Source organism: Phycodurus eques, chromosome 3 (genome assembly GCF_024500275.1).
Source record: "Phycodurus eques isolate BA_2022a chromosome 3, UOR_Pequ_1.1, whole genome shotgun sequence".
In the NCBI taxonomy this organism is placed as follows: domain Eukaryota; kingdom Metazoa; phylum Chordata; class Actinopteri; order Syngnathiformes; family Syngnathidae; genus Phycodurus; species Phycodurus eques.
This window is the reverse complement of record NC_084527.1, coordinates 4,528,696-4,540,640: the sequence shown is the minus strand read 5'-3', so window position 1 is coordinate 4,540,640 and position 11,945 is coordinate 4,528,696. Positions and strand designations below refer to the sequence as shown.

Genomic DNA, 11,945 nt, shown 5'->3' with positions numbered 1-11,945 from the left:
ATGACAGGGTTCTTGCTTAATTTGAAACATCTCAGAGACAAAAAGTAATCTCATTTGAGAGGCAGAAATCCAAGGATTTGGACTTGGGGAAACAAAAATGAGCTTTTTCACACTTTCAATTTTGTGTGCATCAGCTACTTATGCTTTGTGGTCTTTGTGATGTAAAACAACCAGAGTTTGAAATGTTTGTTTATTTAGTTCTTTGGCCATTACAGACAGGAGGAGTTGAATGTGAGGGAGTGATTTCCAAAGTTGGTTTATTTTCTAACTATATATATGTATGTATATTAATAAATTTAAAAAAAAAAAAAATCCAGCTATCAGTTCCCAAAATTGTTCTCATCTACCATTTCAATAATATGGTCAAGAACCATTTGATTTGGGAAAGTAAATGCTTTGAATAATAATTATTGTGTTGTTGTTCTGTTTCTTTTTGGTCTTTTCGGAATAAGGAGCCAGGAAATTGAACGCTGTATTTTCGTACAAAAATACAAAATAAAGGTCACGTCACATACAAAAAAAAGTTTCGAAAGACACTTATGTAGTAGTAGTAGTAGTAGTAGTGTTTGTGGGTCAACCAAAGTATCGCGTGATTTCATAGGATGAGTCTGCTGTCTCGCGATGTTTCGCGGTTGTTGCGCACTCAAAGGCGTCTCTCCAACAAATCACTTGCTCCAGTCGTCTCTACCAAGGCACACAAAATGGCGTCGGCTCCTGGTAAGTGTCGATTTGGCATGATTTTCTTCATTTTGAGTCCGAACTGTTTAATGATATTTTAATACTCGAGTGTTTTACTACTAATGCGTCTAATGAATTCGTGTTTTAGCTTTGTTGAATCGAATATCGATCCCCGCGTATTGCCGCCTGGCACAAGGCCTAAAACGTATTGTAATTCATCGACGTAAGTCGCTTTTTTTTCTACCCCCTCTATCCTCTAAATTTAGTCTCGTTTTTCTAGTTTTCTCTCCCTTTTGATATCAGAATTCAGAACGTGTCGAGTTACACGTATTGTTCGCAGCATGATTGTTGAAGCTTCGCCAGTCATTGTTCGGCCGCGGTTGAATGGCGCTGAAAACGGCGGGCCAGTTGAACGGGATGTTAGCATTAGCATCGTGGCTACTGGCGCTTCAAAGCTAACCAATGTTTTTTTTTTGTTTTTTTTCTCCCCACTTTCAACAGATTACAGTTCCTACAGCCAGTCAAGTTCTCAGCCGGGGTAAGTGTTCAACTATCAGACTGTAATTATTATTCCGGGCTGGGAATCGGTAATCGTTGAGCGGGCACGTGCTTTGCTCGTACATTGTCGCCATTGTGCCCTCTTTTCGAGTCAGTCTTAAATTGCCTTCTTTGCAGGTATGCTTCGTATGCTGCTCCGGCCTCTCAAGCCTATGGACAATCTGCCCAGGTAAACCATTATTCTGTTTCTGTGCTCTCAAATGCCCACTCATGGTTTATTGAATACTTGATTTATCCCGCGAGGGAAATCACAGAAGCAATATTCACACACATGCACACAAATAACGTAAAAATAACCAACGAAATGCAAACATACGAAAAGTAGCATTGAAGAGGAGTTAGAAGACAATAAATCTAAACAAGGTGGAAGTAAATGGTTGGCTTTCACTAGATGAATATAAACATCCACGACTGTGAATGAATGGGTTAAATATTTTGGAAGTTGAAGTTTGTTTACACAAGGGTATAAGTTATGCTTTCTATGATATCACTGATTTAGTTTTGATTTTACTGCCACAGCAGAGTTATGGCCAGCAAAGTTATGGATCCTATGCCCAGCCTGCTGCTGCTGCGGCTGACAATGCGTTCACCCAGGCAACCCCCGCTGCTGGAAGTTACACTCAACCGCAACCTCCGCAACAATACAGCTCCTCCTATGGCCAGCCAGCACAAGGTATGTGATCAGAACAGATCCATTGCAATAGTGCTCTGGACACAATTAGTGGGTCACCAAACCTCAAGTTGTTTGTCATTTGCCTCTGCACTATTTGACAAACATTTTGTCTTATATGCTCCTCAGCTGGCTATCCTGCTGCCCAGTCGACTGCTCACAGTTACACCCAGTCGTCCCAGGCTTATGGCGCACAGGCTTATGACGGCGCTCCTGCTGCTGCTGCCGCCGCCGCCGCTGCTGCTGCTCCAGCTGCTTCCCAGTCTTACGGGTCTCAGCCGGGGTATACTGCTCAGTCTGGATATCCTGCTTATGGCCAGCAGCCAGCTCCTGCTGCACCACAGAGGTTTGTACCCCTTTACAAGAAACGGGCTATCTGGAATACAGCAAAGCTTTTTGCTTCATTTATTTATTTGTCTGTCTGTCTCCTATTAGTTACAGTGCGAACAGCCAGCCTGCTGGTTACACCCAAAGCAGCTACTCCCAACAGGCAGGATATGGCCAGCAGCAGTCTGGCTACCAGGCCCAGCAGAGCAGCTACAGCCAACCGCAGGGTGGGTACCAGCAGCAGGCCCAGCAACAAGCCCCTCCTGCTTACCCACCCCAGGCTGCAGGTTCCTATGGGCAGCCCGCAGCCAGCCAGTATGGCCAACAAGGTGGACCGCCCAGCTATCAGTCCAACCATTACAGTAAGCCGCTGCCTTGTTTTTGTACTACAGCCCCTTGAGGAAAAAAAAGAGAGGCAAACACACATTCTGATTGGGTTGTTATTGTTTATAGATAATTACAGACAGGATGGCCAGGGTGGGGGTTCTGGCTACTCAGAACCTTCAAGGTACTCAGAGGGCAGGGGTCGTGACGGTTTTGACAGAGGAGGAATGATGCATCGTGGCCGCGGCGGCATGGGTCGTGGCGGCATGGGTCGTGGCATGGGGTAAGCGTCTTTCTTTATCACGTGATCAACATTTCTATTTTTGACTTTGCAGGCGCCGTGGCCGCTTAGGGCAGGGCTGAGGCAAATGAGTCAAGATGCTGCGATGATGACCAGTGCGCTTTTTCATTTTACACTTTGATTTATTGTTAAATTAAATTACTTACCAGCAAAGTTACTGTTTTGCACCAATGTTTCTCTCAGCCCTGCCCCTAAGTTGCCTTGGGGTAAGTGGAGTATCTTTTACTTTCTATCAATACATTTATTGGGGCCTGTGCATAATATAGGAAGAGACAGGTTTTATCATCTGAACAAATTGAATAGCAAGGGGTTTCTTAAAATCAGATTTTAGTTACAAACGGTATACAAAAAGAATGGACGGATCTTATTCTTCAAATGGATATCAGCTCCATGTATTTCAACGCACCATACAGATTCACCATTCAGTGTTTCACTGGTGTACTGTACAGAAAGTTGGTGAGGAGCCTTAAACATAACATTTGTGAACATTATTCTGATACGTGATTGCGAAAGTTTAGTTTTTAGATAAGTTTAGCATCAAAGATGGAGTGAGTGGGTTTTGCTTCTGATTTGTTAAATTCAGTCCGATGCACTAAAATATACATGAGGGGTGTCATTTATCAACATTCCTACCTAAAATTGTTTGGCCTTTGTGAAAACGGGCCTGCTTCAGTGTTTGGTTTTTGCAACAGCATTCACAGTTTGTCTACCTTAAGAGGCTATTTAAATATTGGCAACAAAGGAAAGGGAACTGAGCCATTGCACAGGCGCTTTTGTTGCCGAAAAATGTGAATTGTATCAAAAGGCTAGTCAAATGAGAGAAGAAACATTACCAGTTTGCTACTTTGGTGTTTTTTCAACTTTTGTTTGTGCCTAACCGTTTTTATTATGGGCCCCCAACCTAAACAAATTTTTAAGGGGTGCCTCCAACAAATGTAATGCACAGTTTATTGAACTTCAAAGCAGCGGTTTCATGTCACCCAGCTGCTTTTGGAGATTTTTTTTTAAATCACTGGATTACACCAGCTGCCAATTTTTTAAGGGTAATGTATACAAGTCATGGGATTTGCGAAGGGAAAGCATCTTTGTGTGGTATATAGTGATTTGGTATTAGCGAAAAAATATTTTTTTGCCATAATGCCACTTGTTTATTTGCTCTCTATGCGCATTTGCCCATTTTACATGGTGTTTGTTGGTGTGCATAATGCAGAGATGTCAAGTGTCCCCATTTTGTTACGGGAAGTTGGTGTGTTCTGCTGTTACGCAGTACTCAGAAATGTTCCGAGAAGACGTTTTGCGTGTTAGTTTCACCTCATAGTATATTAAACATTTTATAAGATCAGCAGGTTTTTTGTTTTGTTTGTTTACACGAGTGATGAGTTGGACTTTTGAGATCTGCACAATGGGCTAAAGGATTAAAAGACCCATTCAGAAATACTTACATTTAATTTTTTATTTCATTATTACACGAGCATTACCATGGAGGTCTTCAATTTATAACGTGATAAGGATTTTAGGCCATGAATGAATGAATCACCCACACCCACATTCATGCTTTTTACCCCAAATATTTTGACTTATATCCACTTCTTGGGCGTCTTGTCGGATTCTTCGAGACTGCACACTGTCAGATGTGACATTGCTGCATTTAAGTGTTCTCGTCAGGAAGACAGGCGTGTTTAACGCCGAACACTTGAAGCTGTCATCATCAAGGACAAATTTAATTTCATGCTGCTCAGCAGACGTTTTGAGGAATTGCAATTGCAAGCAAGAACCTCAACAGTGCTTGAACAGCTGAACTTGTAACATACAGATTTAATATACATGTATAATATGTTGATACTAAACTTCATATTAAATGTATTGGTCTTATTCTGAGTCTTTCTCAGAGCCTGTTTGTTTCGGCTGACATGCAAATGTTCCTGACAAAATCAAAATGTTTCTGACAAAATATCTATAATGTTCCCGAGAGGTTGGCATCTCTAATCTAAATGTATGTTCACTAGTTTGACCCATCCCATAATACACTTATCTAATCCACTATTAAGTATTCCTGCTTTTAATGTTTTATTTGGTAATCTATATTTTAGGTTGGAGTGGGCTGTTGTTTTTTGAAAACATTTTTTTTTAAGTCCAGGTCTTGATAAAGAGGTCAATGAGGTTCAACTTAGTTTTTTTTCTTATAGGGTGAACTTAAAGGTGCTTTCTTTCATGTGTACATGATTTGTAGTGAAAACTTGATTTGCGTAGTCGAACGCTTTGCTTTTCAAGGGTTCACATTTTTTTTAAAAAAATAAATTAAATAAAAAATGCCATTCATGACTTGTTTTTTATATGTGGCCATTATACAGGACTCTTAGTAAAGGCCGATTTGATTGAATCGGACGTGTTATAGGTTAGCAACAATGATAAATAGGGTGTAGACCTAAGTATTTCAGTTCAGAATTTTAGCATTGCACAGGGGTGTTAGGGGGAGGTGGGTTGGTTACAATGTCATTTTGAAATGTTTAAAACTGTATTTTGTGTTTTGGAATTAACTGTTTGAACACTTGAGCACTTTTTAACATGCTTTGTCACATTTGTACCGTACAGGTAACAGAGCCATTTAAAAGCATCTTTTCTCTAGAAAGTATCTGTACTCAGTGCAGAGGCGCCAACTTAAGCCCCGCAGGAGGGATCTTAAACAGATTGGGGCTCTGCCTTTTTTTCCCCAACAACTGAGGACGGTGGTGTTTCTGAGCATGTTGGGTGTTATATTTTGTATTTTATTTTTAATTCCTGAAAAAGTGTTTTAAAAGTCAGTGGTCATTTCTGTAAAATGTGTACTTTTTTACTAGGGCTGCACGATATATCGTTTGGGCGTCTCCATCGCAATGTACGTGTGCAAAATAGTCACATTGCAGGTCCTGTGATGCAGGTGTACAGCGGACCCCCGCATACTCGCGGATCGGCACCTGCGGATTTGCCTTTCCGCGGATTTTAAAATTTTTAAAATATTTTCTTTTTGTGGGGTGGAACCAACCCCCCCCCCCCAAAAAACACTTATTGGTGGCTTATTCAAGAATTCCCCCCCACCCCCCATGCAATGTTCGCTATTTGAGGTGTGGCCCCCTCCCTATCCCATTTGAATAGTGTGGGTTCACTGTATTGCTATGCAGTGAGTCAACTGTAATGTTTAAGTGACCAGCAGAGGGACCTGTTGGGACGTGGTTAAGGAAGTAGCGGTACTGCGACTTCTGCAATGTGCATATCGTACACAAGGTTCGCTCAGAGTGGGTGTGTACAGTTTGACAGTAAATAAAAAAAAAAAAAAAAATCCAAATAAGAGGCAAAATGTTCTTGCTTAGAATTGTCACTCCCAGTTATAGTTTACTGTAACACGTAAAACAAAGAATTGAAGCTCCTGCGCTAACTTCTTGCACAAGTGAAAAGCCAGGCATGCTGAGATACCAATGTTTTGGTAATTATTATAAACCTTCAAACGACACACACAAAGTAGCCAAGAGTGTTGTATACTTCTTGTACCATAACTATTAATGAGGACACGGTGGAAACAATCACATCTGCATTTAATGTGTCACGCTTCTGAATCCAACAAATGCAAGTCGCAACGGATTACGGGGGGCTAAGGCATTTTTGAAGGGACAAACTTAAGGTGTGCACGTGTTGCTTAAACTAATGCATTGAGACAGAAATACTAATGCATAATGTAACGCATAACTGATTAAAAAAAAAAATTAATACTACAGTATAACTGGCATGAAAAATGATTGACTTAATCAACCTGCTCAATATATTTAAGTACAGGTAAAGTTTACACAAATGATTCAGTATTGCGCTTTCTTTTCTACTGAAGCTATTATAAATTGACCAAACAATACAGAGAGGGGAAAAGAAGTGTGTTGGTTTTAACATGTCACAAGTATGTTATCCTGTGTTTTCACATCTCAATATATATCTCAGGGTTAAAAGTGGAGAAATGTTTGTCCAATATCGTGCAGCCCTACTCTTTACATTTTTCCTATGTAATATTTTCTTGTACCTTTTTATTGTATGCACTGGTTAATGTGATGTTTTTATCTGGATCGCCTGTAAATAACTAGAGCCTAACGTTAAAAACTGGTACATTTCTTCAATGCATCTAAAATTTTTACAAATGTTTAGCTTCTGTAACATTCTTTCCAAGCTTCTATGCACACCTGTTTTCACCAAGTTACTATTAACACATGATCCCCTCAGTTAACTCTGTATAACATTTGGGGGCTTTGACTTGCTGTTAGTTTCGACCGAATGTTTTTGACTCCCTCAATCAAGCCACTTTGCTCGAGCCATGGATGTGGCTGTAAAAAGGAAATGGCCTTCATATCTTCATTTATTCCCCCATAGCAGCGCTGGAGACAGAGGTGGCTTCAGTAAGCCTGGTGGTAAGTTAACGAGAATTACACTGGTTAGTCCTTTACAAGCCTTCGTAACTTCCGAGTATGTTTTGAGTATTCATTTTGATATCGTGGTATGACACGTCAATTTATGAGCACACCCTAATTGGGGGAAATTTGTCCAATGCCTGAGACCATTTTCGCTGATGTTCTTGGTGTAATTCAGCCATCGCTTATGGTTTGATCAGTTTTCAAAGGTTAATGACAAAATGCCACACTTGACTGGGATGACTTTAAAAAAATATATATTTTTTTTAAATCATGTTACTTATGTTTTTTTGGGGAGCATTTATTGGTCTAAGAGGCTTTTCAAAGAACAAAAAATTATTGTTCCATGGGGTCAAAAGGTATTTTACTTTTCCAATTGCGTGTACACTATGATGGTTAACATGGCCCCGCAGTGTGTAATGACGTCTGGACTGTTTTGTAGCACTCTTCAGGTCTTTTATACTGGATTTGAGTCGCATATGCTCACTGTTTTTTTTTTTTCTTCTTTCCCCAACACCTTTGGGCGCCACTCACTGGACGATAGGACACATGGGCGGCGAAGAGCGTGAGATGGGTTTGTTGAATTTGAGCATTGACTTAAAAAGTCACACACTGAAAATGTGGAGATATTTTTGCTTGAAATGTTTTTTTTTATGCTTTTAGGACGGCCTGAAGAGCAAGACGAATCTGAGAACTGCGCTATCTACATGACTGGCTTGACTGAGAAGGCCACCATTGAGGAGATGGCAGAATTCTTTAAACACGTCGGGCCCATTAGAGTAAGAAATGCCTCACACATGGAAGACTTGAAACAAAAAAACAGGAGGCTAACTGCTCTTTTCTAACCAGTTCAATCGCAGGCTCGGCCAGCTTGCCATTAACATCTACACTGACAAGGATTCGGGAAAGCCCAAGGGAGATGCCACTCTCTCCTATGAGGAGCCAGCATGCGCCAAAGCTGCTGTGGAGTACTTTGATGGTAGAAGAGACGGTTTAATTTTCAATATGCACAGGCCGGTATCAGATTCTGAGTATGTGATGCCCTTGAGCAACAACATTGCTGTATTGTAAATTTAAAATTTATCATTTTATAGTAATTGTGTAAGTAACTATTGCAGCGAGGGATGTCCTGCTAAGAACTCAAATGGGAGTCAACGTGTTTGGTAGTACACTGGTGTGGCCTAACTTTTTTTGAAGACTCAAAACTAGCTGTGACTGACTGACTGATTTAACTAATTGATCAGCTGGCAGATTTTTATTTTTTTTATATAATAAAGTTACCGGTGCTGGGCAGTTTGGGTAACTGACCTTTTAAATCCGTGGCATAGCCTTTAAATCGGTACTTCCCATGCCTAGTTTTCAGCAGCCATGTGTGAAATTCAAATGCTTATTTTTATCATCCAAATCCCAGGTAAGGAGTTTCAGGGCCGCAGGCTCAAGGTGTCAATGGCACGCCGTAAAGCCCAGATCCCCATGCGTGATGGCATGATGGGCCGTGGAGGTAGGTTTCATACAGGGCTTCTCTGCTTTTTCACGTTTCAGAGTTTATAGTTCCTTTTGCAAGTGTGCCAAATACCCCATTAGGTATGATGGGCCGCGGAGGCGACCGTGGCGGGTTCATGCCCAGAGGCGGCCCACGTGGCATGGGCCGAGGTGGGCCGACAGGAGCCAACATGCAGCAGAGGGCCGGGGACTGGGAGTGTCCCAATCCGTATGTTTTTGGTTATCTTTTTATCCCGCTTGTACAGTGGGGGCGGCACTTGCTTCAATATGTGCTTTTCCTCCAGGGGTTGTGGCAACCAAAACTTTGCCTGGAGGATGGAGTGCAACCAGTGCAAAGCTCCCAAACCAGAGGGCATGAGCGGTGGGCCTCCATTTGCTCCTGGAGGTGAACGAGGCAGAGGCGGAATGGGAATGCGAGGAGGCAGAGGAATGGACCGCGGCGGGCCCGCAGGTGGTCCCGGAGGCTTCCGAGGAGGCTGGGGAGGCGATCGTGGTGGATTCAGGGGGCGCGGCGGCATGGACAGAGGTGGTTTCCGTGGTTCCCGTGGAGGTCCGCCCATGGGTGGCAGAGGAAGGGGAATGGGCCCACCAGGTGGCAAGATGGATATGAGGTACATCCAGAGCTCAATTAGTCGATATTTTTGGGCAACTAGCCTAAGAGCTTTAAAGCTGTTATGTGACACCTTTTGCTGAGTTGTGCTTTTCGTTGCTTTCTTGTAGGGACCATCGCCAGGAGCGCAGAGAGAGACCATATTGAAGTTCTTAAACCTTCCTTGTATGGAATTTGTTTTAAGATGAGCGTTTTTAATTTATGGTTCCATATGTTGATCAGTTATCAGACTGCTTTCAAACATCCTCTGCAGTTTCCACTTCCATTTTTACTTTACTTATTCTAGTTTGTTTATATGACAACTTATGTGCATGCCTTTTTTTAAATGCTGCTTAGTTTTGTCATTGTATCAACGCAGTACATGTGCAACAGCCTGCCCCCTGTCCTTCAAAAATTGTTGTGGGGAATAAATCTTTTATTGATATGCTTTGTTGGGTTTTTGAATCAAATTTACTAGGTGTGCAGGATCACACAAACTATGGTAGAGCTGTCAAAATTTGATTGACAACTAATGGATTATCAAATTAATCAATTATTTCGACAAGCGATTAATCGTTTAGACTAGTCATTAACTTAGAATTGTCCAAATCCTTTGATTTCAGCCTCTCAATAGTAAATGAAGCAGATTTATATTTTGTTTAATCAAGACATTTGCAAACATCTGCTTTTATTTGGGTAAAAATGTTGATCATTGTTTTCCAATTGTGTTACGGACCACACCAGTAACTGAATAATCAATTTATGGGGGGAGGGCTCGGTTTATTCTTTTACGAATAAGATCTTCATTTGCAGCTGAAGTATGAATAACCTGTAATTGACTAGTTGAACCTGAAGCAACCTTTGGGGTGTAATTCGATTAAGTAGCCCGTCGCACAAAACGTTAATGTTTTAATTGTTAAATAACAAAAAATGTTAATGAACAGTGGCAAAAATATTTATCTGATTAATGGGACTAGTGGAGTCTAAAAATATTTGGTAGTGACAGTCCTAAACTATAGTTCATCTACTGTGTCAAAGTCAAATGGTTATTTTAAAAACCAGTGTGTCTGCATATTTGTACACAGTCTTAATTGTCTTACTGCTCTCAGAAGTGGAGCATGTGAAATCTTTATTCTGTCTGCAAACAGATGGTTTCAAATTCCAAATATGTTTGCAATTGCCTCGACCCAACTCCCTTCTACACAATCACTTTTGAAGCGGACACAGGAAGCAGTTCTCAATGAGTGATGGACTTGAACGCACGCTTTACTGACAGAAGCTGATTCATCCAGGCCCAGAAAATGATCTCATCACCACCATTCCCACCGCCCCCCCGTTCGCTTGCCCTGGCTCGCTTCCGCTCCCCTCCCTTCCCGTCTTTCTCTCACTCCTCCTTGAACAGACACATCCCTCTGGTTTTAAATCAAAACAAGCCCTCCTCCTTGGCAGCAGGCGCTGCTGAAGTTCAAACTATCACGCATAACGAGAACTTACAAGCTGCTCCAATAGAGGAGAGGCAATATAAAACGTTTTAAGTTTGTTTGTTTGTTTGTTACATTGTACCTATTTTCAAAAGCCAGTTACTCTTCCATATAGCTTCAACCTCAAAAATGACCCCCAGACTGCTGACAGTTTTAAGCGTTCAAAACTATTTTGTTTGCAGTTTATCTTCATGCGTTCTCGTCTTTCTGGTCCTAAAGGCAACCGAGACTTTCTGTTTACAGACTGCTTAAGGCCCCAAGCAGGTGATGTTTTCACTTATTTGTTAACATTCCAAAAGAACCTGATTATCAGGTCTGCTGCCCCAACTGTTGAACATTTATTGATCTCTAAAGAAACTTGCTTGTGTTGTAAATGTATAACAGGGGATCCAAATGAAAGTCAAGGAACTATTCTGTCTTCAAATATGTTGACTAGATAACAGATGAACGGCTGTCCAGTTTTTCCGATCAATCTCCCGCTGTTAAAATAGGCTCTGTCACGTGTCACTCACTCATATTAAAGCAGGAATGACAAAACGCCGCTGCCGAAGCACCGTACAATCGTTTGTCAAGGTCATGTAGCTTGAGGAGATTTGCAGCGGGATGATAGTCCCGTGAGCCCAGGAGGCCTCGGCCTCACACGCCGCACAAAGACTTCATTATAGTGAGAAGAAAACCAGGGAGTGTATTTATAAATAAACCTCTCGTATGGGAGCCGAATAAAAAATTAAGCTTTGCCAAGGAGTTTGTCCTTTAAAGTCCTTTGCACCGGGCTACTGCTATATTAGTCATTCAAACTGCTCTAAGAGGGCTCTACATCTTTTTGCACAATTGTAAAAAAAAATATATATATAATTTGTACCGGCATTACCAGATAACTAGCAACCCTTTACTGCTCAGTGACTGTTTTTTTTGTCAATGTCTTTGTCTCCAACGTGTTCTGTCAATTGACTGTCTGTTGTCGTACTAGAGCGGCTCCGACTACCCGAGACAAATTCCTTGTGTGTTTTTGGGACATACTTGGCAAAATAAAGATGATTCTGATTTGCAGTGTTGAACCTTACGTGTCATTGTTGACCACTGCCTATTG

General features: G+C 41.4%; 1 protein-coding gene across 6 annotated transcripts; it reads left to right on the top strand.

Moving 5' to 3' along the window:
- The first annotated feature begins 654 nt into the window (after positions 1-654).
- LOC133399765 (RNA-binding protein EWS-like) lies at positions 655-9,819 on the top strand. 6 transcript variants are annotated; one of them, XM_061671586.1, is made up of 15 exons: positions 655-717; positions 1,180-1,216; positions 1,354-1,405; positions 1,759-1,909; positions 2,036-2,252; positions 2,342-2,595; positions 2,687-2,840; positions 7,248-7,282; positions 7,827-7,856; positions 7,946-8,061; positions 8,132-8,261; positions 8,694-8,783; positions 8,867-8,993; positions 9,070-9,396; positions 9,506-9,819. In XM_061671586.1, exons 1-15 carry the CDS (start codon positions 702-704, stop codon positions 9,540-9,542), a joined length of 1,773 nt encoding a protein of 590 aa, XP_061527570.1. In that variant the 5' UTR covers positions 655-701; the 3' UTR covers positions 9,543-9,819. The 6 variants fall into 6 exon arrangements, with proteins under 6 accessions (XP_061527570.1, XP_061527567.1, XP_061527569.1 ...); XM_061671583.1 differs by having other exon boundaries at positions 7,245-7,282; XM_061671585.1 differs by having other exon boundaries at positions 1,756-1,909; positions 7,827-7,847.
- Positions 9,820-11,945: the final 2,126 nt, after the last annotated feature.